This window comes from Stenella coeruleoalba (assembly GCF_951394435.1).
Source record: "Stenella coeruleoalba genome assembly, chromosome: 20".
NCBI lineage: Eukaryota > Metazoa > Chordata > Mammalia > Artiodactyla > Delphinidae > Stenella > Stenella coeruleoalba.
In genome coordinates this window covers 52,977,786-53,005,618 of record NC_137166.1, presented here as the reverse complement: position 1 = coordinate 53,005,618, position 27,833 = coordinate 52,977,786, and the positions used below count along the sequence as shown (strand labels likewise).

The 27,833-nt window shown below is 52.8% G+C and overlaps 3 protein-coding genes across 3 annotated transcripts; all 3 read right to left on the bottom strand.

Moving 5' to 3' along the window:
- Positions 1 to 402: 402 nt before the first annotated feature.
- Positions 403 to 9,514, bottom strand: LOC307178473 (myeloid cell surface antigen CD33-like; the record flags this gene model as incomplete). Its single annotated transcript, XM_079906669.1, has 8 exons — positions 403 to 576; positions 3,661 to 3,742; positions 4,671 to 4,767; positions 6,079 to 6,126; positions 6,357 to 6,635; positions 6,837 to 7,214; positions 7,281 to 7,341; positions 9,491 to 9,514. 8 exons carry the CDS (start codon positions 9,512 to 9,514, stop codon positions 403 to 405), a joined length of 1,143 nt encoding a protein of 380 aa, XP_079762795.1.
- A 1,161-nt stretch (positions 9,515 to 10,675) lies between these two features.
- Positions 10,676 to 20,402, bottom strand: LOC307178472 (myeloid cell surface antigen CD33-like; the record flags this gene model as incomplete). Its single annotated transcript, XM_079906668.1, has 10 exons — positions 10,676 to 10,712; positions 11,024 to 11,137; positions 11,484 to 11,580; positions 13,851 to 13,898; positions 14,129 to 14,407; positions 14,609 to 14,986; positions 15,053 to 15,291; positions 18,797 to 18,910; positions 19,256 to 19,352; positions 20,363 to 20,402. The coding sequence occupies 10 exons, from the start codon at positions 20,400 to 20,402 to the stop codon at positions 10,676 to 10,678; spliced, it is 1,443 nt and encodes a 480-aa protein (XP_079762794.1).
- A 940-nt stretch (positions 20,403 to 21,342) lies between these two features.
- On the bottom strand, positions 21,343 to 25,471 carry LOC307178471 (sialic acid-binding Ig-like lectin 13; the record flags this gene model as incomplete). Its single annotated transcript, XM_079906667.1, is given in 6 exon segments — positions 21,343 to 21,464; positions 21,467 to 21,469; positions 21,554 to 21,811; positions 24,208 to 24,255; positions 24,476 to 24,754; positions 24,973 to 25,471. Coding segments are annotated over 6 exon segments (1,209 nt in total).
- Positions 25,472 to 27,833: the final 2,362 nt, after the last annotated feature.

The window sequence follows — 27,833 nt, the reverse complement described above, 5'->3', positions numbered from 1 at the left end:
AAAACATAACATGCAACTTTTAGGTTGTGAGCTTTTTTTCCGTGGACAAAGGTCACAATGCATGAAGACTTCTGTTGCATATTTGGTACTTTCGTTTAATCCTCACAACAACCTTGTGATGCTGGACCTCTCACATCCATTTCACCAAAGCAGAAAACCAAGACATGGAGGGGTTAGGTGCCATGACATCATACTCTTGCTGAATGAAAAAGCGTGGACTTGATGCCAGGTGTCTCTGAATGCAAAGCCTAAGATAGTTCCAATAGAGCAGGAAAGTCACTAACAGTAGTTCATAAACCTATCACCTATGGGGATGTTAAGTCCCTAAGGATTAGCCTGTGGGTCCCGCTTCCTGTAGAGGAAACGGATGTCCTGCCTGAGGCTGATGCCGCGTGCCGTCCCTCACTTGGTCCTGATCTCCGTGTATTCTGAGTGGGCGCTCTCCTGAGGATGACGCATCCCATGGAAGCTGAGGGAGGCGTAATGCAGCTCTTCCTCCATCCCCGAGGTGGGGGTGGCCCCTGCCGAGCTGGTGGGGTCAGGAGGATCCTCTAACTTGGACTCTCGCTGGTGATTCTGGATGGAGAGCAAAGGAAGGGGTCAGATCAAGGTAGTTTCGGGGGGAGAAGGGAGAGAGGGTCCAGGAAGTGAATTTGACTCTGGGACAGAGCATCTATTCCTTCTTCCATTCTGCTACCAAACGTTTCTGAAGGTTCCATTGATTCAGTCATCCAACACATATAACGCTATAGATTGTTTCCCAGTTCTACTGAGCACCCACACAGACCTATGGAGGAAATATTACTACGTTACAGGGAGAGAAACGGAGTCTCAGAGAGGGTAGGTTCCTCCCAAGGTCACACATCTATTGATCACAAACTCAACCCCTGGCCCTCTGAGGTTTCCTGAGGTTTTCCGTAAACAGGAGGGTGTTTATGGAAACTCACTTCTGCTGTGTGTCTCTCCTTTACTCTCGCACCGTTATCACACTCACAACACTTCTGTCACCAGATGCGTGGGTTCTTTGTACCCCCACACCAAGGAATTCTCCCACACCAGCTGGGTGTCCTGCAATGTAACTCAGTTCTGATACTATCTGCCTGGAGAGAGTGTCAGATCCCACAGGTTGAGGGCTCAGTCCCATGAGACTGCCTCCCCCCCACTTCAGGTGTCAATCACAAGTCCAGGTTGTCACCTGTGCTTCTGACCAACTGGCTATAAATCAGAGGTTCCTAGGACCTCCTCCTCAGGTTTGATTAATTTGCTGGAGTGGCTCACAAAACTCAGGAAAACCGTTTACTTACTAGATTACTAGTTTATTATGAAAGGATATAGCTTAGGAAGGCGTGAAAAGTCCGATGAAGAAATACACAGGGCAAGCAAGGTATGTGGGAAGGGGTGCAGGGTTTCCACCCCCTCTCAAGACACGTCACTCTCCCAGCACCTCCACTTGTGCACCAGCCAGAAGCTCCCTGTGCCCCACACTATTGGGATTTTTATGGCGGCTTCGTCATGACTAAGCGATGCGTCTCTCCAATGCATCAGCTCGTCCCAACCTCTGAGCCCAGCACTTGCGGCTCCCTCTGTCTAGAGCCCTTCAACGACTCTCTTTCAGGGGCTCCCACTGTGTTCCTTCACTTCCTGCAGGGGTTTTCTCAAAGACTCCCACCCCCAGAACTGTCCCTCCCATTGCATCTCCCTCCATAGCTCTCATTTCCTGTATACTTTCACTACTCACCTGTTCATTGCTTTCACCACAACCGCCCCACTCCCCTCAATAAATGTAAGTCCTTGACAGCAAGGGACATTTTCCACTGTCTCTGTAAAAATACAGAGATTACCCAAGTGCTCAGAACAATCAACAAGTGGGAGATAGTTGCTGAAGGAATAAGTGAATGCATGGGTGATGGATTCGCTCAGAGACCTCAGTGATGGCCACATTAGCCATAGGTCAAGAAATAAATGCAAGTCAGGGATCAGAGGATGAGCATGAGTAGGGCTGGTTGATACGGACACGGGAGGAGAAGGGGGCAGATGGGCAATGATTCTGAGGGGCAAAAAGCTTACTTTGCTTGAGCAAGCCTGTTTGGAAGAAGTGCAGCATCAAAGCTGACTCTGGTTTTCCTGCCCTAAATGTCAATCAAGTTGTTTGGCAGTGCAGAGAAACAGTGCATTTCAGACTTGGGCAGGATGGGACGACTGTCTAATACAGATGCAGGCAGTGCAGATGCAGTCAATGCAGATGCAGGTAATACAGATGCAGGCAGTGCAGGTGCAGGTAATGCAGATGCAGGTTATTCAGATGCAGGCAATGCAGACACAGGTCATGCAGGTGCAGGCAATGCAGGTGCAGGCTATGCAGATGCAGGGCATGCAGATGCAGGTCATGCAGGTGCAGGTATGCAGGTGCAGGCTATGCGGGAGCAGGTAATGCAGATGCAGGGCATGCAGGTGCAGGCAATAGAGATGCAGGTAATGCAGATGCAGGTAATGCAGATGCAGGTCATGCAGATGCAGGTAATGCAGACAAGGCAATGCAGATGTAGGTCATGGAGGTGCAGGTAATGCAGGTGCAGGCTATGCAGGAGCAGGTAATGCAGATGCAGGTAATTCAGATACAGGTAATGCAGGTACAGGTTATTCAGATGCAGGTCATGCAGGTGCAGGTAATGAAGACGCAGGCAATGCAGATGCAGGCAACGCAGATGCAGGCAATGCAGGTGCAGGCAATGCAGGTGCAGGCAATGCAGATGCAGGTAATACAGATGCAGGTTATGCAGATGCAGGTAATACAGATGCAGGTAATGCAGATGTTTGGGGGAAGGTGGGGAGGCTTCAGCAGGATAAGAGCTAAGTGGGGAGCTCAGCTCAAAGGGAGTGTTTGTATCAAGCTGTATTTAGAAGAAACACAGACATGCTTTGCAGTGTATCAGTGCAGGAAGAGGTGATGGGGGAAAGGGATGGATCGCTGGTTGGGAGTCAGGAACAAGAGTACCACTGATGAATTGGAGAACCCAGCAGAAGTATGTTTAGGGATGTATTCACCTTGTGTTTCTGATGTTTTGACAACCGGGGCTTTGTTAACCCTCGAGGGATTGCCCCTGCCAGTGCTAGTCAAGTTCTAGAGATTCTAAGGGATCTGCCTGCAAGCCTGCCCTTCATATTGCAAACCGATCAGCCCAAACCACTTCCTTTATCAAACTCTTACTCTCTGGACCGTTATCCTGCTCTCATCACCCCGGGGCCAGGTACCAGAAAACCAGAGACAACCCCTACACCCCAGAGCATTCTGAAATCATTCAACTAGACATTCCTCAGTCTGCTTACCCTGCCTGTTCCTTCCCACGTAAACCACAAAATCTCTTGCCCAGGTTTCCTCCTCACTCCCTCTGCCTCTTGACAGACCCTTGTGCTGCCCCTCATGGCCCTGCAGGGTGTGGCACGGCCCCTCCTCTTGGGAACTGTACTACCTGTCTTTTTTGTGGCAATCGTCTCCTGATCTGTTGGCCTCACACAGAGGAATAATAATAAATCCTACATTTTCAAAGAAGCAGGAAGGGGAAGAGCTCATTTCTGGACATGCTGAATGGAGCATGGCTGTGGGCCACCCCGGGAGATCTGCAGGGCAGGCTGCATTGCCGGGATGCCCGTGTCACTCACCAGGGAAGTTGGTCCTATGACAGGGTGGATGTCCTCCATACCCACTGCAGTCCTGGCTGCTCTCTTCCTGTAGGTCTTCACTCTGTTGGGAGACACGAGGGTCTGTGACACAGGGTATCTCTTTTGAGGCTGGAGTGAGTGACTAAGGCAGGTCAAGAGTAGGGTGAGCCCAACATCTTCAGAAAAAACCATAATTCGGAAAGATACCTGCACCCCAACGTTCATAGCAGCACACTTACAATAGGCTGGACGTGGAAGCAACCTAAATGCCCATCGACAGAGGAATGGATAAAGAAGATGTGGCACATATATACAATGGAATATTACTCAGCCATGAAAAAGAACAAAATAATGCCATTTTCTGGGACATGGATGGACCTAGAGATTGTCATACTGAGTGAAGTAAGCCAGACAGAGAAAGACAAATGTCCTATGAAATGGCTAATATGTGGAAACTAAAAAAACGGTACAAATGGACTTATTTACAAAACAGAAATAGAGTCACAGACGCAGAAAACAAACTTATGGATACCAAGGGGGAAAGCGGTGGGATAAATTGGGAGATTGGGATTGACATATACACACTGCTATATATAAAGCAGATGACTACTAAGGACCTACTGTGTAGCACAGGGAACCCTACTCAGTACTTTGTAATGAAATATGGGAATAGAATCTAAAAAAGAGTGGATATATGGGTATGCATAACTTATTCAATTTGCTGTACACCAGAAACTAGCACAACATTGTAAATCAACTCTACTCCAATAAAAATTAAAAATTAAAAGGGTAGAGGGAGCCCAGGGGCCTTTATAACAAGACTGTGACAAGGTCCCTTCTCCCTCCCGGCTTCTGGATCTGGGACCAGGGCTGGGAACACGCTCAAGCCTGGCCAGGTGTCTACGAGCTGGATCTTCACGACCCCTGCACCGCCCCAGCCTTGCTCTGGGTCCTCACAACCCCTCCAGGCCCCTCTTCTCCTCCCCTGGCCCACAGCCAGCCCAACTCACGTGAAGAAGATGAGGCACAGGCAGAGAACAAGCAGCGTGGTGACACCAGCTCCCCCAAGGGCCCCCTCAATCACTCCTGCCCTGGCCCCCGAGTTTCCTGCAGACAAGAGAGACTTGGGGAGAATTCCAATCCTGATGAGCAGGCATAGGTCTCCTCCTCTCCGTAGCAGGTAGAGAGGGGTGCCCCTCCCTTCCCACCGAGGGTTCAGCCCCTAGCTTCCCCCACCATTTGTAGGACCTGAGCCTTCTCCAGAAGGACACAGTCTATGCCACACTTCCTCTCCAGCCCACATACTCCCAACAAACTTCAGCTCTTCGTGGAGTCAGATATTTCTCCATCCAGGGTATCTCTGCAAAAGACTCCAGACCTGGCCACAGCAGAGCCATGAGGTTCTGTGCCCCGTGGACATTCCAGAGAGACAGACAGACAGCACTGTGGGATGCTTAAAGACCTTGCCTCTCCTTCCTTCCAGGGAGGGGGTCTAAATCTGCTCTCCTGGCCTCTACTGGCCCTGTCACTCAGGGTCCACGGTGATCTTTTGTGCCTTCAAAGGAGGTGTCAGCAGGAAGCTTCTCAGACCTCCAGGTCAGGCCCAGACAGCTCTCCTGGCCCTGCCTGGTGGCACCCCAACACCCAGGGCAAGGGATGTGCGTCTGGGCGTCACCTGTCAACCGTTTGGTGGGCACTGCTGAGACAGCCTTAATGGGGCTCTGTCCAGATGGGGCACCAGGTGTTATGACCAGTGGGAATACAGCAGTGAGGGGAGCGCTGGGCTCCAGAGAGGGCTCAGGGTGAGGGCTGAGGGGCTGACAGTCACAAAAATGGCCCAAAGAGATGTTGGGACAATAAAACTCTTCTGTATGATACTATAATGGCAGATACATGTCATTATACATTTGACCAAACCCATGAAATGTACAACAGCAAGAGGGAACCCTAACGTCAATCATGCACTTTGGTTGAAAATGACGTGTCAGTGGGGATTCATCGATTGTAACAGGCACCCTCTGGCGGGGCGTGCTGTTGGGGGGAGGCCGTGCGTGTGTGGGAAAGTGCAGCGGGGACGAGGGAAGTCTCTTAACCTTCTGACGAATCTGCTACGAACCCAAATAAGTTCCTGAAAATAAAGTCTACCTAAAAAATGCCCCCCCCCCCTGCCGCAAGGCCTTCGGTGACTGGAGAAAGATAAAGACCATATTTAAAATGAGCAGGGAGGGAGGTGTGGGTCACTTTGGCAAGACCAGAGTCGGAGGATACGGCAGGAAGAGACCTAATGGGGGCTTCTTGTGTCTAATTGCAGGACCACACCCGACCTGCACCATTTGAGCTCTGAAAGTGCAGCTCTGACCCAACCTGGAAGAGACCCCACTCCACTCAATGCCCCATGGATGGGCGGCTCCGTCTTACCTGTGCCATCCCCTGAGCACACACCTCTTGCTGGGCTCTGTGGAGCACCTAGGAGTGGAAGACAGGATTTCCTTCCTCAGTGAGAGGACTGGGGTGAGATAAGGGTAGGCATCCCCCCCTCCCCCCACAGAAGCCACAGAAATGCAGGAGGGACAGGGCTTCTGTCCTTCCAGGCCCTCCTACTCAGCCAGGTCTCCAGGCAACAGCACCAAGCACCCCCGGCCTGGCCCACCTGCCCCCATCCCCTCACGCCCCGGGCAACACGGCGCAGCGCTCACAGGTGACACTGAGCTGGATGGTCCTCTCCACGATCACACCGTTTGCGGGGAACTTCACCTGACAGGTGACATTGGTTCCATTGTCCTGGGGCTGTGGGGTGATGGTGAGCACTGAGGACAGGTGGGTCCTGGGGCCCAGGGAGGTGAGGGCGGCTGACGTCCAGGAGAAGATGGGGGGCGCGCCCTGCTCACAGGCCCAGGGCACAGAGCAGGTCAGGTTCCCGGGGCGGCCCGCCTCCAGCGTCGCAGGAATGAGGATGTGGGGTGTGTGGTTCAGGGCTGATGAAGAAAGGGGGAGACGGGGTCAGGAGGAGGGTTAGAGGTGCAGCCCTGAGATAAGCTTCAGGCTTTGGTCCAGCCCCTCTTTCTGAACCCCCACTTGCTCTCCCCCCGACCCCTCCCAGGAGGGGGTCCTCTCCGAGTCCTGCCCTGGGGCTCCAGGTCCTTCCCCTGAGGCCTCTCCCGGACCCCACTCCTTACCCGTCACATGCAAGGAGAGCTTGTTAGACTTATAACTCCAGAATGTCGTTCCTCTTTCCACACGAAAAAAGTATGAACCTTGATCCCTCCTCCTGGCGTCTCTGATGTCCAGGGAGCAAGTGTTTCCATGGTCCCCTAGGAGGTGGAATCGGCCTTGGGTCTCTTCCTGAACTTCACGTCCTGCGTTGTTTGTGGCCACAGGGGCATCCAGGTTCACATCGGCCCATTCCGGGAACCAGTAGCCGAAAACTGGGGCAAAGTTGTCCCTGTATTCCCAGTGATAGTAGAAGGAGCAGGGCACGCGGACACACAGGCCCTCCTGCACCGTCACGGACTCCTGCACTTCCAGCCGGTATCTGCTGTCCTGAGCCAGGGACCCTGCGGGGAAACGAGGGTCAGCCGCAGCCCCTGCCCTGCCCACCCCTCTCCCCGCAGCCCACCCACCTGCCCACAGCAGGGACAGCAGCAGCGGCAGCATCTCTGAGACGGAGGGCTTCTGGGCGTCCTGTGTGTGAAAAGAGAAGGGGGAGGAGAGAGGGAGGTAAGGCTGTGGGGAGACCCACGGGAAGCCGGGGAGGAACACGAGACCCAGCTGTTCACAGAAGAGGAACTGCAGAGCCGGAGCTCGGCACCCTCCTCCTCACAGAGCGGACGGACACCCCTCGGTCCAGAGACCCCGGAGACCTGCCCAGAGAGGAGCAGGCAAGGAGGAGAGCCCTGTCCTGCCCCCCATCTCGCGTGCGTCCTTCCAGCACCAGAGCCTCTGAGGACACGGACGCGTAGGACACGGTGAGCCTCCTAAGGTCTTCCCGTCTGAGCACCGCTGTCTAACCGGGGAGCCGCTCAGCTCCTGTCTTGACCTGGAGGGTCCCAGCCTCACCTAGACCCTCGGGTGATCGGTCCCGCAAGATGTAGGTTTCTTTAGGGTCTGTGTGAGCGTCTGGGGCAGAAGACAAGAAGGGGCTCCTGGGTGACGTGAAGGCAGCCGCCAATCATGCCTTCACTCCTTCCCCCAACACTGAGCATCTTGGGCTGGTGACCTGGAGACCAGAAGGGCTACGGCTGGCCCGGTCCCTGCCCAGGAGATGCTCCCACCCGGGCCCATCACTTCCTCCCCAAACAGGCAGCACTGTCGGGCTTTAGAGCTGCATCAGTGGTGAGATTGCCGAGTGTCCGGCAGCATACTGGGTATTTTCTAAAAATATGATATGGGATGTTTTTTTAACTTCTACTATGCTGATTCGCAAACTTTCAGTGGCATCTTCAGAATAAAAACCATGTAGCATCTTCATGTAAACCAAACGGGCAAGCACATGGTCTATGTCAGTGCAAAGGAAATTTCTTTTTTTAACGAGCCTCCAAATTATTTAGTTTTCAATTTAGTTTCACTTTTAGTTTGTATTGGAGTAGAGTTGATTTACGATGTTGTGTTAGTTTCAGTTGTGCGGCAAGGTGATTCAGTTATACATATACATATATCTATTCTTGTTCAGATTTTTTCCAATATAGGTTATTGCAGAATATTGAGTAGCGTTCCCTGTGCTCTGCTTTGTCCTTGTTGAGTGTCGATTTTATTTATAGCAGTGTGTATGTGTTAGTCCCAAACTCCTCATTTATCCCTGCCCATCCCCTTTCCCCTTTGGTAACCATAAGTTTGTTTTCTATGTCTGTGAGTCTGTTTCTGTTTTGTACATGAATTTATTTGTATTATTTTTTAGATTCCACATGAAAGTGATATTATATTATGTTTATCTCTGTCTGACCTACTTCACTTAGTGTGATCATCTCTAGGTCCATCCGTGTTGCTGCAAATGGCATTATTTCATTCTTTTCATGGCTAGGTGATATTCCACTATATATATTCATATATATATCTCACATCCTTATCCATTTCTCTGTGGATGGACACTCAGGTTGCTTCCATGTCTTCGCTGTTGTGAATAGAGCTGCTATGAACATTGGGTTGCACGTACATTTTTGAATTAGAGGTTTCTTCGGATATATGCCTAGGAGTGTGATTGCTGGATCATATGCTAACTCTATTTTTAGTTTTTTTTTGTTTTTTTTTTTTTTGCAGTACGCGTCACTGTTGTGGCCTCTCCCATTGCTCCGGACGCGCAGGCCCAGCGGCCATGGCTCACGGGCCCAGCCGCTCCGCAGCATGTAGGATCTTCCCGGACCGGGGCACAAACCCGTGTCCCCTGCATCGGCAGGCGGACTCTCAACCACTGTGCCACCAGGGAAGCCCCTATTTTTAGTTTTTTAAGGAACCTCCATTCTGTTCTCCATAGTGGCTGCACCAGTTTACATTTCCATCCACAGTGCAGAGGGGTTCCCTTTTCTTCACACCCTCTCCAGCATTTATTATTTGTAGACTTTTTGATGATGGCCATTCTGACGGGTGTCAGGGGATACCTCATTGTAGTTTGGATTTGCATTTCCGTGAGGATCCTTTTCAAATGAAAGTTCAATCCTGTCTCTGCTCTCCTCAAAGGCTTCCGGATACTTGCATTGGCCTGGAAGCCCTTGGGATAATTGTCTCTTACGGGAACACAGAACCTGCTTTCTTCCACTTTCAAGTCTTGGCTCAAACATCACCTCGGGCACACTCTCAGCAACAGAAAACAGCCCCCAAATGTCACGTGTTCGCTCACTGCCCGATGCTTCTCCAGACACATGTTACCATCAAGCACACTCAATATTTTTCCTTATTTTTTAAAAATGTTTCTATCCTTATATCCAGAAGGACACCTTCTTGATGACAGAGATTTTAAAAATTTCTTTATTGAAATGTAGTTATTTACAATGTTATGTGTAATGTCTGCTGTCCAGCAACGTGGCTTAGTTATTCATATACATATAATACATGTGCTTTTCCATATTCTTTTCCATATGGTTTATCCCAGGATATTGACTATAGTTCCCTGTGCTGTACAGTGGGACCTTGTTTATCCATTCTGTATATAATAGTTCACATCTGCTAACCCCAAACTCCGAATCCATACCCCCCCCCCCGCCCCCCAGGTAACCACAAGCTTATTCTCTATGCTTGATGACAGACATTTTTTTTTTTTTTTTTGCGGTACGCGGACCTCTCACTGTTGTGGCCTCTCCCGTTGCGGAGCACAGGTTCCGGATGCGCAGGCTCAGCGGCCATGGCTCACGGGCCCAGCCGCTCCGCTGCATGTGGGATCTTCCCGGACCAGGGCACGAACCCGTGTCCCCTGCATCGGCAGGCGGACTCTCAACCACTGCGCCACCAGGGAAGCCCGATGACAGAGATGTTTGATGCTGTGCTCACTGATGCCCCCTGGGAACCTCCAACAAGGGAGCACAGAGTACATGTTCAATAGTTCTTGCCGAATAGTCTATAATTAAGTGTATGCCACTCTTCCACCCAAAACCAGACAATGACACACACACACACACACACACACTCACACACACACTCACACACACACTCACACACACACACACAAGCGGTAACATTTAAGCCTGAGCCTGAGGATATTCTCAGGACTTGGAGAGGCAGGAATGGGGAGGAAAGGATGTTTCAGGGGAGGGACTGCACATACAAAGTCTCAGAGTCACAGAGGTCAGGCCAGGCTGGGTGTGGAGACGTGGGGAGATGCAGGGAGAGGAGGGATGTGGGTGGAGAGTCCAGCAGGGCAGAGCCCACCAGGGCTGCAACTCCAGCCAGTGGTGTGTGCACCTTGGTCTCTGGCCGTGGAGAGGAAACACAGCTGTCCCTGCTGTGCAGCAAGTGGATAGTAACGGTCTCTGCGAACAGTGCGGAGGCCTGTGTTTCCCAGGGAGATGGAGGCAGGAGGTGGGGGGGTTCAGAGACCCAGGGAAGAGAGGAGGCTTCCGGAACGACTGGGGTCAAGATGGGAAGGAGACGGGCATCAGGACGAGCTGTGCTTAGGAGGAAGGATGGACAGCACTTAGTGATTATTGGATGCTGGAGAAGAGGAGCGGGGATGAAAGGGGACAAACCCCGTCCTTCCTTCTGGCCTTAGAGATGGGGGCCACCTTGTCATCAGTGTGACAGGGAACCCAGCGGAGAAGTGGGTTTGGGGAGGAAGATGGCAGCTCCACTTTGGGTACGCTGAGCGGCCAATCCTGGGGGCCATTCTGGGGCAGGTGTGCAGTGGGATGTTGGGTGGTAGGATGGTGACATCACTCACCCAGAGGGGTAACCTGGAATGGCGTTTGCAATAGACGCGCCCCCTGCCGGCCTGGCGTTTGCATCTGACACGCCCCCTGCAGGCCTGGCTGCCTTCCTCCTGCGGGACGTCACTCTGAGCCAGAGAAGAGACCAGGCTCTGGTCATATCGGGTGCCCCGGGCCGCACACTCACCCTGTTCCTTGTTCAGGGGCGGGGGGATGACTGAGGTGGGAGAGGGCAGGTCTGGCCCCACAGACACTCTAGAGCACAGCGGCTACCCTCAACCCTGACACTGGGTGGGGAGGAGCCTCTGCCCCAGGGGACTCCTCACCGCCCCCAAGCCCCGCACCCCCACTCCACCTTCCCGTCAGCCTCCTGCCGGCCCCGCCCCCGCCCCCTCCAGCGCTGGTTCCAGGGTGCAGCCACCTGCGCCCTGCCCTCCCCACCCCTCCCCTCTCCCCTCTCCCAGGGGTGCTCACAGGAGGGCGATGAGGACCAAGAAGAGTAGCGGGATCTTGACAGCCGCTTCCCAGATGGCCGTCAGAATCACCTGTGCTGCGACGCGCCCCGACTGCCCTGCAGGAAAGCGGGACCAGGATGGAATCATCTGCTCAATCCTGTGTTCTTCCGCTCCCAGGAGGACTCTGGACGTTGGTCTTCCAGGCTTTCCTCATCCACCGGATGCCGAACCCCGTGTGCCCGGGGTATCAGCCCACCCCATGCCCTTACCTTCCAGCAGCTGAACAGGAAACAAAAATGCGTAAGTTGGACTTCATGAAAACGAAAAATTCGGCTCATCAATCGACTGAGAAAGTGAAAAACCCACCCATTTAATGGGAGAAAATATTTGCAAATCATAGATTCGATAAGTGTGTGATATCCAGCCTATATAAAAGCTATATCAAAAACAATACAAGGGCTTCGCTGGTGGCGCAGTGGTTGAGAGTCCGCCTGCCAATGCAAGGGACGCGGGTTTGTGACCCGGTCCGGGAGGGTCCCACGTGCCGCAGAGCGGCTGGGCCCGCGAGCCATGGCCTCTGGGTCTACGCGGCCGGAGCCTGTGCTCCGCAACGGGAGAGGCCGGAACAGTGAGAGGCCTGCGTACCGCAAAAAAAAAAAAGAAAAAAAAAGACCAAAAAAACAATTCAAGAACAAAGAGACAAGCAATGAAATTTTTCAAAACGGACAAAGGAATAAAAAAGTTCTCCAAATAACCAATACATTCATGAATAAAATGAACGATGTCATTATTCGCTCCATAAATGTAACTCAGAACGTAATGAGATATTTCTTCACACCCACCAGCGGGCTCGAATTTTTTTTAAGGAAAATAATGTCGACAAGGATCTGGAGAAGTTGGAACCCTCATACATTGCTGGTGGGAATGTAAAATGGTGCTGCCAGTGTGGAAACCATCTGGCATTTCCTCCGAAATTTAAAATTAGAAACTAACATTTGACCCAGAAATTTCACTCCTAGGTGTATGCTGGAGAAGACTGAAATCAATGATCAAAAATAAAATAAAATAAGAATACAAAGGAAAAGTATAGCAACGTTCATAGCAGCATTGTAAGAGCCAAAAAGTGGAAACAACCCAAACGTCCATCCACTGCTAACTGGATGGAGACAAGCTGGCGCATCCGCGCAATGGAATGTTATTCGGACAGAAAGGAACTGATATGATACACGCTCTACGGATGATGCTTGAGAACGTTTAGCGAGAGAAGCCGGACAGAAAAGGCCACTGTTCTGTAACATTCCACGTGTATGAAGTATCCACTATAGGCAGATCCAGAGACATGGAGAGCAGCCTCCAGACCTGGCCACAGCAGAGCCATGAGGTTCTCTGCCCCGTGGACATTCCAGAGAGACAGAGAGCACTGTGGGAGGCTGAAGGGCCTTGCCTCTCCTTCCTTCCAGGGAGGGGGTCTAAATCTGCTCTCCTGGCCCCTATTGGCCCTGTCCCTCAGGGTCCACGGTGATCTTTTGTGCCTTCAGAAGGAGGTGGAAGCAGGAAGCTTCTCAGACCTCCGGGTCAGACCCAGACAGCTCTCCTGGCCCTGCCTGTAGCACCCCAACACCCAGGGCAAGGGATGTGCGTCTGGGCATCACCTGTCTACAGATTGGTGGGCACTGCTGAGACAGCCCTAATGGGGCTCTGTCCAGATGGGGGACCAGGTGTTATGACCAGTGGGAATACAGCAGTGAGGGGAGCGCTGGGCTCCAGAGAGGGCTCAGGGTGAGGGCTGAGGGGCTGACAGTCACAAAAATGGCCCAAAGAGATGTTGGGACAACGAAACTCTTCTGTATGATACTATAATGGCAGATACATGTCATTTTACATTTGTCCAAACCCATGAAATGTACAACAGCAAGAGGGAACCCTAACGTCAATCATGCACTTTGGTTGAAAATGACGTGTCAGTGGAGATTCATCGATTGTAACAGGAACCCTCTGGCGGGGCGTGCTGTTGGGGGGAGGCCGTGCGTGTGTGGGAAAGTGCAGCGGGGACAAGGGAAGTCTCTTTACCTTCTGACGAATCTGCTACGAACCTAAATCAGTTCCTGAAAATAAAGTCTACTTAAAAAATGCCCCCGCGCAAGGCCTTCGGTGACGGAGAAAGATAAAGACCATATTTAGAATGGGCAGGGAGGGAGGTGTGGGTCACTTTGGCAAGACCAGAGTCGGAGGATACGGCAGGAAGAGACCTAATGGGGGCTTCTTGTGTCTAATTGCAGGACCACACCCGACCTGCGCCATTTGAGCTCTGAAAGTGCAGCTCTGACCCAACCTGGAAGAGACCCCACTCCAGTCAATGCCCCATGGATGGGGGGCTCCGTCTTACCTGTGCCATCCCCTGAGCACACACCTCTTGCTGGGCTCTGTGGAGCACCTAGCAGTGGAAGACAGGATTTCCTTCCTCAGTGAGAGGACTGGGGTGAGATAAGGGTAGGCATCCCCCCCTCCCCCCACAGAAGCCACAGAAATGCAGGAGGGACAGGGCTTCTGTCCTTCCAGGCCCTCCTACTCAGCCGGGTCTCCAGGCAACAGCACCAAGCACCTCCGGCCTGGCCCACCTGTCCCCATCCCCTCACGCCCCGGGCATCACGGCGCAGCGCTCACAGGTGACACTGAGCTGGATGGTCCTCTCCACGATCACACCGCTTGCGGGGAACTTCACCTGACAGGTGACATTGGTGCCATTGTCCTGGGGCTGTGGGGTAATGGTGAGCACTGAGGACAGGTGGGTCCTGGGGCCCAGGGAGGTGAGGGCGGCTGACGTCCAGGAGAAGATGGGGGGCGCGCCATGCTCACAGGCCCAGGGCACAGAGCAGGTCAGGTTCCCGGGGCGGCCCGCCTCCAGTGTCGCAGGAATGAGGATGTGGGGTGTGTGGTTCAGGGCTGATGAAGAAAGGGGGAGATGGGGTCAGGAGGAGGGTTAGAAGAGCAGCCCTGAGATAAGCTTCAGGCTTTGGTACAGCCCGTCTTTCTGAACCCCCACTTGCTCTCCCCCCGACCCCTCCCAGGAGGGGGTCCTATCCGAGACCTGCCCTGGGGCTCCAGGTCCTTCCCCTGAGGCCTCTCCCGGACCCCACTCCTTACCCGTCACATGCAAGGAGAGCTTTTTAGGCTTATAAGTCCATTTTGTCGTTCCTCTTTCCACACGAAAAAAATATGAACCTTGATCCCTCCTCCTGGCGTCTCTGATGTCCAGGGAGCAATTGTTTCCATGGTCCCCTAGGAGGTGGAATCGGCCTTGGGTCTCTTCCCGAACTTCACGTCCTGCGTTGTTTGTGGCCACAGGGGCATCCAGGTTCACATCGGCCCCTTCCTTGAACCAGTAGCCGAAAACTGGGGCAGAGTTGTCCCAGCTGTACCTGGGAAAGTAGAAGGAGCAGGGCACGCGGACACACAGGCCCTCCTGCACCGTCACGGACTCCTGCACTTCCAGCCGAAATCTGTTGTCCTGAGCCAGGGACCCTGCGGGGAAACGAGGGTCAGCCGCAGCCCCTGCCCTGCCCACCCCTCTCCCCGCAGCCCACCCACCTGCCCACAGCAGGGACAGCAGCAGCGGCAGCATCTCTGAGACGGAGGGCTTCTGGGCGTCCTGTGTGTGAAAAGAGAAGGGGAAGGAGAGAGGGAGGTAAGGCTGCGGGGAGACCCACGGGAAGCCGGGGAGGAACACGAGACCCAGCTCTTCACAGAAGAGGAACTGCAGAGCCGGAGCTCGGCCCCCCCTCCGCACAGAGCGGACGGACACCCCTCGGTCCAGAGACCCCGGAGACCTGCCCAGAGAGGAGCAGGCAAGGAGGAGAGCCCTGTCCTGCCCCCCATCTCGCGTGGGTCCTTCCAGCACCAGAGCCTCTGAGGACACGGACGCGTAGGACACGGTGAGCCTCCTAAGGTCTTCCCGTCTGAGCACCGCTGTCTACACCAGGGAGCCGCTCAGCTCCTCTCTCGACCTGGAGGGTCCCAGCCTCACCTAGACCCTCGGGTGGTCGGTCCTGCAAGATGTCAGGTTCTTTAGGGTCTGTGTGAGCGTCTGGGGCAGAAGACAAGAAGGGGCTCCTGGGTGACGTGAAGGCAGCCGCCAATCATGCCTTCACTCCTTCCCCCAACACTGAGCACCTTGGGCTGGTGACCTGGAGACCAGAAGGGCTACGGCTGGCCCGGTCCCTGCCCAGGAGATGCTCCCAGCCGGGCCCATCACTTCCTCCCCAAACAGGCAGCACTGTCGGGCTTTAGAGCTGCATCAGTGGTGAGATTGCCGAGTGTCCGGCAGCATACTGGGTATTTTCTAAAAATATGATATGGGATGTTTTTTTAACTTCTACTATGCTGATTCGCAAACTTTCAGTGGCATCTTCAGAATAAAAACCATGTAGCATCTTCATGTAGAACAAACGGGAAGCACATGGTCTATGTCAGCGCAAAGGAAATTTCTTTTTTTTAACGAGCCTCCAAATTATTTAGTTTTCAATTTAGTTTCATTTTTATTTTGTATTGTAGTAGAGTTGATTTACAATGGTGTGTTAGTTTCAGTTGTGCAGCAAGGTGATTCAGTTATACATATACATATATCTATTCTTGTTCAGATTTTTTTCCAATATAGGTTATTGCAGAATATTGAGTAGCGTTCCCTGTGCTATGCTTTGTCCTTGTTGAGTGTCGATTTTATTTATACCAGTGTGTATGTGTTAGTCCCAAACTCCTCATTTATCCCTACCCATCCCCTTTCCCCTTTGGTAACCATAAGTTTGTTTTCTATGTCTGTGAGTCTGTTTCTGTTTTGTACATGAATTTAGTGGTTTTAGTTTTTAGATTCCACATGAAAGTGATATTATATAATGTTATCTCTGTCTGACCTACTTCACTTAGTGTGATCGTCTCTAGGTCCATCCATGTTGCTGCAAATGGCATGATTTCATTCTTTTCATGGCTAGGTGATATTCCACTATATATATTCATATATATATCTCACATCCTTATCCATTTATCTGTGGATGGACACTGAGGTGGCTTCCATGTCTTGGCTGTTGTGAAAAGAGCTGCTATGAACATTGGGTTGCAAGTACCTTTTTGAATTAGAGGTTTCTTCGGATATGTGCCCAGGAGTGTGATTGCTGGATCATATGCTAACACTATTTTTAGTTGTTTTTCTTGTTTTTGTTTTTTTCTTGCAGTATGCGTCACTGTTGTGGCCTCTCCCATCGCAGAGTACAGGCTCCGGACGCGCAGGCCCAGCGGCCATGGCTCACGGGCACAGCCGCTCCGTGTCATGTGGGATCTTCCCGGATCGGGGCACGAACCCGTGTCCCCTGCATCGGCAGGCGGACTCTGAACCACTGTGCCACCAGGGAAGCCCCTATTTTTAGTTTTTTAAGGAACTTCCATACTGTTCTCCATAGTGGCTGCACCAGTTTACATTTCCATCCACAGTGCAGAGGGGTTCCCTTTTCTTCACACCCTCTCCCGCATTTATTTGTAGACTTTTTAATGATTGCCATTCTGACCGGTGTAAGGTGATACCTCATTGTAGTTAGGATTTGCATTTCTGTGAGGATCCTTTTCAAATGAAAGTTCAATCCTGTCTCTGCTCGCCTCAAAGGCTTCCGGTTACTTGCATTGGCCTGGAAGCCCTTGGGATAATTGTCTCTTATGGGAACACATCACCTCGGGCACACTCTCAGCAACAGAAAACAGCCCCCAAATGTCACCTGTTCGCTCCCTGCCCGATGCTTCTCCAGACACATGTTACCATCAAACACACTCAATATTTTTCCTTATTTTTAAAAAATGTTTCTATCCTTATATCCAGAAGGACAGCTTCTTGATGACAGAGATTTAAAAAAATTTCTTTATTGAAACGTAGTTATTTACAATGTTGTGTTTAATGTCTGCTGTCCAGCAAAGTGGCTTAGTTATTCATATACATATAATACATGTGCTTTTCCATATGGTTTATCCCAAAATATTGACTATATTTCCCTGTGCTGTACAGTAGGACCTTGTTTATCCATTCTATATATAATAGTTCACATCTGCTAACCCCAAACTCCGAATCCATCCCCCCCCCCCCCCCAGGTAACCACAGGCTTATTCTCTATGCTGGATGACAGAGAATTTCTTTTTTTTTTTTTTGCGGTACGTGGGCCTCTCACTGTTGTGGCCTCTCCCGTTGCGGAGCACAGGCTCCGGACGCGCAGGCTCAGCGGCCATGGCTCACGGGCCTAGCCGCTCCGCGGCATGTGGGAACTTCCCAAACCGGGGCACGAACCCCTGTCCCCTCATCGGCAGGCGGACTCTCAACCACTGTGCCACCAGGGGAGCCCGAGGACAGAGATGTTTGATCCTGTGCTCACTGATGCCCCCTGGGAAATTCCAACAAGGGGGCACAGAGTAGATGTTCAATGGTTCCTGCCGGATAGTCTATAGTTAAGTGTATCCACTCTTCCACCCAAAACCAGACAGTGAAACACACACACACACACACACACACACACACACACACACACTCACACACATTCACACTCACACTCACACACACACACACACACACACACACACACACTCACACAGACGCGGGGACATTTAAGCCTGAGCCTGAGGATATGCTCAGGACTTGGAGAGGCAGGAATGGGGAGGGAAGGATGTTTCAGGGGAGGGACTGCACATACAAAGTCTCAGAGTCACAGAGGTCTGGCCAGGCTGGGTGTGGAGATGTGGGGAGATGCAGGGAGAGGAGGGATCTGGGTGGAGATTCCAGCAGGGCAGAGCCCGCCAGGGCTGCAACTCCAGCCAGTGGTGTGTGCACCTTGGTCTCTGGCCGTGGAGAGGAAACACAGCTGTCCCTGCTGTGCAGCAAGTGGATGGTAACGGTCTCTGCGAGCAGTGCGGAGGCCTGTGTTTCCCAGGGAGATGGAGGCAGGAGGTGGGGGGGTTCAGAGACCCAGGGAAGAGAGGAGGCTGCTGGAACGACTGGGGTCAAGACGGAAAGGAGACGGGCATCAGGACGAGCTGTGCTTAGGAGGAAGAATGGACAGCACTTAGTGATTATTCGATCCTGGAGAAGAGGAGCGGGGATGAAAGGGGACAAACCCCGTCCTTCCTTCTGGCCTTAGAGATGGCGGCCACCTTGTCATCAATGTGACAGGGAACCCAGCAGAGAAGTGGGTTTGGGGAGGAAGATGGCAGCTCCACTTTGGGTACGCTGAGTGGAGCAATCCTGGGGGCCATTCTGGGGCAGGTGTGCAGTGGGATGTTTGGTGGTAGGATGCCGACATCACTCACCCAGAGGGGTAACCAGGAATGGCGTTTGCAATAGACGCGCCCCCTGCCGGCCTGGCGTTTGCATCTGACACGCCCCCTGCAGGCCTGGCTGCCTTCCTCCTGCGGGACGTCACTCTGAGCCAGAGAAGAGACCAGACTCTGGTCAGATCGGGTGCCGCGGGCCGCACACTCACCCTGTTCCTTGTTCAGGGGCGGGGGCATGACTGAGGTGGGAGAGGGCAGGTCTGGCCCCACAGACCCTCTAGAGCACAGCGGCTACTCTCAACCCTGACACTGGGCGGGGAGGAGCCTCTGCCCCAGGGACTCCTCACCGCCCCCAAGCCCCGCCCCCCCACTCCCCCTTCCCGTCAGCCTCCTGCCGGCCCCGCCCCCGCCCCCTCCAGCGCTGGTTCCAGGGTGCAGCCACCTGCGCCCTGCCCTCCCCACCCATCCCCTCTCCCCTCTCCCAGGGGTGCTCACAGGAGGGCGATGAGGACCAAGAAGAGTAGCGGGATCTTGACAGCCGCTTCCCAGATGGCCGTCAGAATCACCTGCGCTGTGACGCGCCCCGACTGCCCTGCAGGAAAGCGGGACCAGGATGGAATCATCTGCTCAATCCTGTGTCCTTCCGCTCCCAGGAGGACTCTGGACGTTGGTCTTCCAGGCTTTCCTCATCCACCGGATGCCGAACCCCGTGTGCCCGGGGTATTAGTCCTCACCATGCCCTTACCTTCCAGCAGCTGAACAGAAAACAAAAATGCGTAAGTTGGACTTCATGAAAACGAAAAATTCGGCTCATCAATCGACTGAGAAAGTGAAAAACCCACCCATTTAATGGGAGAAAATATTTGCAAATCATAGATTCGATATGTGTGTGATATCCAGCCTATATAAAAGCTATATCAAAACAATACAAGGGCTTCGCTGGTGGCGCAGTGGTTGAGAGTCCGCCTGCCAATGCAGGGGACGCGGGTTCGTGCCCCGGTCCGGGAGGGTCCCACGTGCCGCGGAGCGGCTGGGCCCGTGAGCCATGGCCTCTGGGTCTACGCGGCCGGAGCCTGTGCTCCGCGACGGGAGAAGCCTGAACAGTGAGAGGCCTGCGTACCGCAAAAGAAAAAAAGAAAAAAAAAGACCAAAAAAACAATTCAAGAATAAAGAGACAGTGAAATTTTTCCAAACGGACAAAGGACTAAAAAAATTTTCCAAATAACCAATACGTTCATGAATAAAATGAACGATGCCATTACTCGCTCCATAAATGTAACTCAAAACATAATGAGATATTTCTTGACACCCACCAGCGGGCTCGAATTTTTTTTTTAAGGAAAATAATGGCGACAAGGATCTGGAGAAATTGGAACCCTCATACATTGCTGGTGGGAATGTAAAATGGTGCTGCCAGTGTGGAAACCATCTGGCATTTCCTCAGAAATTTAAAATTAGAAACTAACATTTGACCCAGAAATTTCACTCCTAGGTACATGCCCGAGAAAACTGAAATCAATGATCCAAAAAAAAAAAAAAGGGAAAAGTATAGCAACGTTCATAGCAGCATTGTAAGAGCCAAAAAGTGGAAAGAACCCAAACGTCCATCCACTGCTAACTGGATGAAGACAAGCTGGCGCATCCGCGCAATGGAATATTATTCAGGCAAAAAGGAACTGATACTGATACACGCTCTACGGATGATGCTTGAGAACGTTTAGCGAGAGAAGCCGGACAGAAAAGGCCACTGTTTTGTCACATTCCACGTGTATGAAGTATCCACTATAGGCAGATCCAGAGACATGGAGTGCAGCCTCCAGACCTGGCCACAGCAGAGCCATGAGGTTCTGGGCCCCGTGGACATTCCACAGAGACAGAGAGCACTGTGGGAGGCTGAAGGGCCTTGTCTCTCCTTCCTTCCAGGGAGGGGGACTAAATCTTCTCTCCTGGCCCCTATTGGCCCTGTCCCTCAGGGTCCACGGTGATCTTTTGTGCCTTCAGAAGGAGGTGGCAGCAGGAAGCTTCTCAGACCTCCAGGTCAGACCCAGACAGCTCTCCTGGCCCTGCCTGGTGGCACCCCAACACCCAGGGCAAGGGATGTGCGTCCGGGCATCAACTGTCAACAGTTCGGTGGGCACTGCTGAGACAGCCCTAATGGGGCTCTGTCCAGATGGGGGACCAGGTGTTATGACCAGTGGGAATACAGCAGTGAGGGGAGCGCTGGGCTCCAGAGAGGGCTCAGGGTGAGGGCTGAGGGGCTGACAGTCACAAAAATGGCCCAAAGAGATGTTGGGACAATGAAACTCTTCTGTATGATACTATAATGGCAGATACATGTCATTATACATTTGTCCAAACCCATGAAATGTACAACAGCAAGAGGGAACCCTAACGTCAATCATGCACTTTGGTTGAAAATGACGTGTCAGTGGAGATTCATCGACTGTAACAGGTGCCCTCTGGCGGGGCGTGCTGTTGGGGGGAGGCCGCGCGTGTGTGGGAAAGTGCAGCGGGGACAAGGGAAGTCTCTTTACCTTCTGACGAATCTGCTACGAACCCAAATCAGTTCCTGAAAATAAAGTCTACTTAAAAAATGCCCCCCCCGCAAGGCCTTCGGTGAGTGGAGAAAGATAAAGACCATATTTAGAACAGTCGCAGTGCAGACCCTCCTCCTCCTGGGAGCAGGCGGGTCCCAGCAGCTGCGGGGTTCTGTGGGGAGAGATGGGAGGGATCAGAGGAGACTCTCCCCTCCCTAGAACCCAGGCGTCCTTCCCTCAGTGTGTTCCAACTCACTTTTCACAACGAGGCTCAGAGATGCTTCCTTGGACCCCAACGGATGCTGAGCTCGGCAGACATATTTCCCATGGTCCTCCAGTTCCACCCGGGGCAGCTCCAGGACCCCTGGGTTCGAGGAATCGGAGGGGCTCAGGGTCAGGCTCCCCCGGATCCAGCTCATCCTGGCAGGAGGGTTGCTGTCGGCAACACAGTCCAGGCGTAGGAACTCGCCCTCCTGGACTGGGAGAGATAGGCTTTGGCCCAGACTTTCAGGTCCTGGCAGGACAGAGAGAAAGCTAGCTTCAGTCTGCCTGTCTGTCTGTCTGTCTCTTCCATTGCCTAAGGGCTCATATCTTCCTGCTTTGTAGCACTTGTCAATTTCCTCTGTGTAAAAACTCCCATCTTGGCCAATTTCAAGCACCTAATTTGAAGCCTCTGAACCCCGAAGCGGGAAAAGATGGACACAATTGCACAGCTGGCTCTCGCCAACCAGTAAGAGCTAGTCCCAGTACATCACTGAATGCAACTTAAAAAAAAAACGGCGGGGGTTCCCTGGTGGTCCAGTGGTTAGGATTCTGTGCTTCCACTGCGGGGGGCACGGGCTAGATCCCCGGTTGGGGAACTAAGATCCCACAAGCCACGCGGTGCGGCCAAGAAAAATGGCATGTTTTTGCCTAGCAAAATCACCGTACACTAAGTCAAAAGCCCAAGATTAGGATGAAAATAAATCCTCTCAACTTATACACAGATGATTGCGTTAATATGAAAAGAGTTTCTTCAAATCATCAAGAAAAAGACCACAAAGAAATAGGCATGGGGCTTCCCTGGTGGCGCAGTGGTTGAGAGTCTGCCTGCCGATGCAGGGGACGCGGGTTCGTGCCCCGGTCCGGGAAGATCCCACATGCCGTGGAGTGGCTGGGCCCGTGAGCCATGGCCGCTGAGCCTGCGCGTCCGGAGCCTGTGCTCCACAACGGGAGAGGCCACAACAGTGAGAGGCCCGCGTACCGCAATAAAAATAAAAAAAAAGGAATACACATGTTTTTTAAACACAATGAAAGATACCGAACCTATTCACAAAATGATGATGCAAGTTAACATGAGAGTGTATTCACTTATGGTATCAGCAAGGATGAAAATGTTTAGCAGGGAAACAGAGACACAGCAGGGGTAGCGTAAGCAGAACGCCTTCCATGTAGCTCGATTTGGCAACATCTGCAGAAATTACAAACATGCCCTTCGATCTAGGACTTTCTTCTGTCTCAAGAGTAAGCTTCCAGACCCACACATTTGTCCTGTCCTTGCAAAGAATGGGAAACACCGTAGTTTTCCACTAACAGGAGACCTATTAAGCACTTTATCATATAATATACTTCTAACTGGAAAACCATGGGATCAACATTAAGAATGAAGAGGGTTTCCTAGGTACAGATACAGGAGAATCTCCAAGATATACCAAGTCTGAGAAAAAGGCGAGTGTAGTTTGTAGAAATGTACCAACGTCACTTCCTTAGTTGTGGCAAATATGCCACGTGGATGGAGGATTTTAATGCTGAGGAGAGAGATCTGTGGACAGTCTCTGTACCACGTGAGTCTAAAATTACTGCATATGAAAAGTTTATTAAAAATACTAATAGAGATGCAAAGCATGCGGGTAGTATGATCTGCATATATGTGTGTGTTTTAAAATGTACACGTGTGGGTTCTATTCGAAAAGATAACCAAGAGGGGGGATACACAAGTGCTGAATACTATTTTATTTTTGTTAAATTGCGCTGGGGACTGAACTATGTTCCCCTCACATTCATATGTCAAAGCCCTAACCTCCAATATGATGGTATTTGGAGGTATTTGGACGGGTCTCTGAGAAGTCATTAGGGTTAGATGAGGTCATGAGATTGAGATTCTCACGATGACGTTAGTGTTCTTATAAGAGATACCAGAGAACGTAGACAAAAAGCAGCGGTGCACAAGCCAGGAAGCGAGCCCTCACCAGGAACCCGATCAGCCGGCGCTTTGAGCTCAGACGTCCCAGCCTCCAGAGCTGTGAGAAATAAACTCCCAGTTTTTAAGCCACCGAGTCTCTGGTATTTTATTATGGCGGCCTGAGCTGACTAACACACATGGTATGCTTATTCTTTTCTTTTCTTTTCTTTATCTTTTTCAACTACGTTCTACTTTTTGTTTTATTTATTTAGTTATTTTGGCTGTGCCGTGCGGCATGCAGGATCTTAGTTCCCTGAACAGGGATCGAACCTGCGCCCCCTGCATTGGGAGCGTGGAGTCTTAACCACTGGACCGCCAGGGCAGTCCCGTATGCTTACTATTGTAAACAATGACATTAAAATGAGGGAAGGAAACTGAAGGAGTAGGTGGGGTCTAGATCCTAAGGAGAATGAGGGCAGGATGTGGGACAAGGATGGAGCCCTGGCAGTGGGGACAGCCACGTCCAACAGACAAGGAAGAGGCCACGCGATACCCCGTGAGAGCAGGGCCAGCGAAAGGGGGAGGCCAGTGCGTAAGCTGATGCGCCAGTGGGGGTTGTCCCACCTCTGCTGTCCCCTCCCCGGGCCTGAGCCTCTCTGCCATCTGAGGTCTGATCCCCAGCTCTGCTCCGAAGGGCAGAGACACTTCCACTTCCACCACACCCCTGGAGAAGAGAGGTTTAGACCTACCTGTGTCTTCTTTCCGGAACACTCTGATGGTTGGCTTCTGGGGTGCATCTGGACAGACAGACATAACAGTCCCCTTTTCAGCGGCAGGAAGGCAGGTATTGGCCCTTTCCCCCCAGAAACATTAGAAATAGGAAGAGGGTGGAGTAGCATCCTCTTTCCTTCCTCCCCAGTTCCAGCTTGCAGGGCTCAGCATGCAGTAGCCCAGGCCCTCCTCCCGTCCCAAACGCCCTCCGCCCTCAGGGCCCCTGCGTCCCTGCCCCGCGCTCACAGGACACGTTGAGCCTGATGGTTCTGTCTGTGCTCACGCCAGCTCCGGGGAAGGTCACTCGACAGGTGAGGTTGGTGCCATGGTCCTGGGGCCCCAGGGTGAGGGTGAGCACCGAGGAGTGGGGGCCCTTGGGGTGCAGGGAAGGGAGGGCAACCCCGGTCCAGGAGAAGGTGTGGGGTGTCCCCCTCTCACAGGCCCATGGCACTGCACAGGTGATATTCCTGGGGAAGCCAGATACTAAGGTCCCCTGGACGTGGATGTCGGGTGTCTGTGTCAGAGCTGAAGAGGAGAGAGAAACAGACCCAGGCCCTGTGGGGGGGGAGCCCGAGTGTGCCCCTCAGAGCTGTCTCTGCCCCAGGCCAGCCGCAGCGGCCTGTCCTCCTAGGTCCCCTTGGGCCCCTCCCAGGATGAGAAGACAGGGGGTCCCCTCCCAGCCCTGCCCTGGGGGCCCTCAGGGCCCCTGTGTCTGTGTGTCCTCTCCTTGACACCATCCTTACCTGTTACATGCAGGTGGAGCTTGTTCTCTAAATAACTATATTTCACAGAAGGCCCTCTCTCCACCCTAAAGAAGTATGTCCCCGTGTCTCTCTGCCGTGCATCTCTGATGTCCAGGGAGCAGTTGTAGGTCCGGGGGTCTCCAAGGAGGTGGAATCGGCCCTGGGTGTCCGTCAGCACCGCACGATCTGGGTTGTTTGTGGCCACTAGACGATCCTGGTAGGGTCTGGCCCTTTCCTGGAACCAGTAGCCGAAAGCTGGGACAGAGTCATCCCAGTCGTACCGGGGATAGTGGAAGGAGCAGGGCACGCGGACACACAGGCCCTCCTGCACCGTCACAGGCCCCCGCACCCGCAGCCAGTATCTCTTGTCCTGAGCCAGGGACCCTGCGGGGAAATGAGGGTCAGCTGCAGCCCCTGCCCCGCCCACCCGTCTCCCCGCAGCCCACCCACCTGCCCACAGCAGGGACAGCAGCAGCAGCGGTGGTGGCAGTAGCAGCATCTTTGGGGTAAGAGTGATGGGGCCTTTGTGTCACAGGATTGAGAGGAAGCCCCCACAGGAAGCCCAGAGCTGAGGTCAGAAGGTAACTGACCACAAAAGAGGAACTCCGCACCCACATGCTGCCGGAGCTGCGTGGACCTGGGAGAGTCACCACTTCTACTTTCCATGTGAGGCCCTGGTGAGGGTCACGAGCAGCGAATACAGCCCAAAGGCGTCTCCCGGATCCCCGTCCACAGCCTGTCCCTCCCACACCTCTGTCCGCAGGAAATCAGGCCGGTCAGTCCCCGCCAGGGTGAAAGAGGTGGTGATTAGTTACTGAAATTGTAACAGGGAAGAGTCAATCCTGACTCCGTGTTGGATCTGTTTCTTCTACTTTAACCTTTGCTTTCCACTGCTTTTGTTCATTAAAAGGATACTGTCTCTACATAATGGCCTGCCTCGGGGAGCCCTGCCCCTCCGCCTGAAGGTTAAAACAAAGTGGCTTCGTTCAGGGAAACATCTGGACGCTGTTCCACCCGTGGATGGCTGCAAGGAAGAAGAAATGAACGCATTCCCTCCCCGAGGCTGGCCATTCCAGGAGATGTTTGCAAACCTGGTGGCCTTTTCACTTTACTTCCTCATCTCCTCTCCCTCTCTGTGCTGTAAAAGAAATTGGCATCCAAACCCCAGTCAAAAGGTTCTTCAGAGACACTAGTCTGCCGTCTTCTAGGTCCGCCAGCTTTTCGAATAAAGTTGTCATTCCTTCCCTCAACACCTCATCTCCGATTCATGCGTCCGTTGTGAGGCGAGCAGAGCAAGCTTGGACTTGGGAACAAAATGAACACGACAACGGCACAGGGGCACCTCTCCTTTCAGGAGAGTGGAGCACAAGGCAACAATGCGACAGACTTTGTCTCCACCCTTGAGAACTTCTCCAGCGCCCCAGCTCCTGCTGATACAGTGTGAGATAGGGGCAGCCCAGATAGAGGCTTGGAGGAAACCCCATCGCTCCGTGCAGCTAGAAGGCGAGTTCCCAGGTATACATGGACAGAGAGGATGAGACCAGGATCCAGGAGGGTGGCCAGCAGGACATGATCCCACAGGGGGTCCTGAGGCTTCCTGACCTGCTCGCAGCCCCCTGCCCCAGGCCTCCCTGCACATGCCAGGCTTGGGCGCCGGGCACTGGGAGCAAGATGGCAGGCAGCGTGGCCCTGGGGGGATGCCAGTGTTTGGAGGTAGGTGGGCCCCGCCCTTCTCCCTTCCAGGCCTCAGTTTTCTCATCTGTCACATGGAAGGATCACAATGTTCAACCCTCGTCTGTGGGAGAATCTGACACAAGGACAGAGGCGGGCGTTTTCTACAGACTCTTCTGTGGCTGTCTTGCAGGTCAGGTGTCTGGCCCTGCCCATTCCTCAGGGGTCACTCTGAGTCCCACCCTCAGTGGTGGTCAGCGCTTCCCTGGGGCTTCCTCCCCTGAGGGCTTTCATGCGGGGCTCAGGGGCACAGGCTCTGCAGCAGATGGCTCTAGGCTTGCGCTTGCTTCCCTAATCCTTGCTGTGCCATCTTGGGGAGGCGCTTAACCACTCTGTGCAGAGGTGTGCCTATGCTCGCACGGCGTTGGAAGCTGGATTGTGTCACCCCCCAGATTCCTATGTGCGCGTCCTAACCCCCAGTACCTCTAAGTGTGACTGCATTTGGAGACAAGGCCTTTAAAGAGGTAATTAATATAAAGTCAGGTCATTGGGCTGGGCTTTCATCTAATAGGACTGGTGTCCTCATAAGAAAGAGAGATTAGGACACAGACGCATACTGAGGGAAGACCACGTGAAGATACAGGGAGAAGACGGCCATCTACAAGCCAAGGAGAGAGGCCTCAGAAGGATGTCTATATAGGTGTGACTGAATCACTTGGCTGTACAGCAGAAATTAGCACAACATTGTAAAGCAACTATACTTCAATTAAAAATTTAAGATAATAATAATAAGAAGCCAGCCCTGCTGACACTTTGATCTCAGACTTCCAGCCTCCTGATCTGTGAGAAAATGAATTTCTGTTGCTCAAGCCGCCCAGTCGGCCGTACTTCCTTACGGCAGCCCTAGCAGGTGAACCCACGGGGTCACCCCGAAGATTCGACGTGTTCCTACAAGTGGAGGGCTCAGAGCAGCCTAGAGCAGACCAAACTGACGCAGCCCACACAGTGGCCAGTGGTCAGCCTGCAGGATGGGGCCACTCCAAGGACAGGAGGAGAAAAGGGAATGAAAGAGGTGGTAACCCCAGGACACCTCGGCTTCTCCTCCTGCTCTCAGAGTGGCGGCAGGGAGTGGTGGCGTGAAGCGAGATCTTAATTCCCTGCCCAGGAATTGAACCTGGGGAGCCTGGATG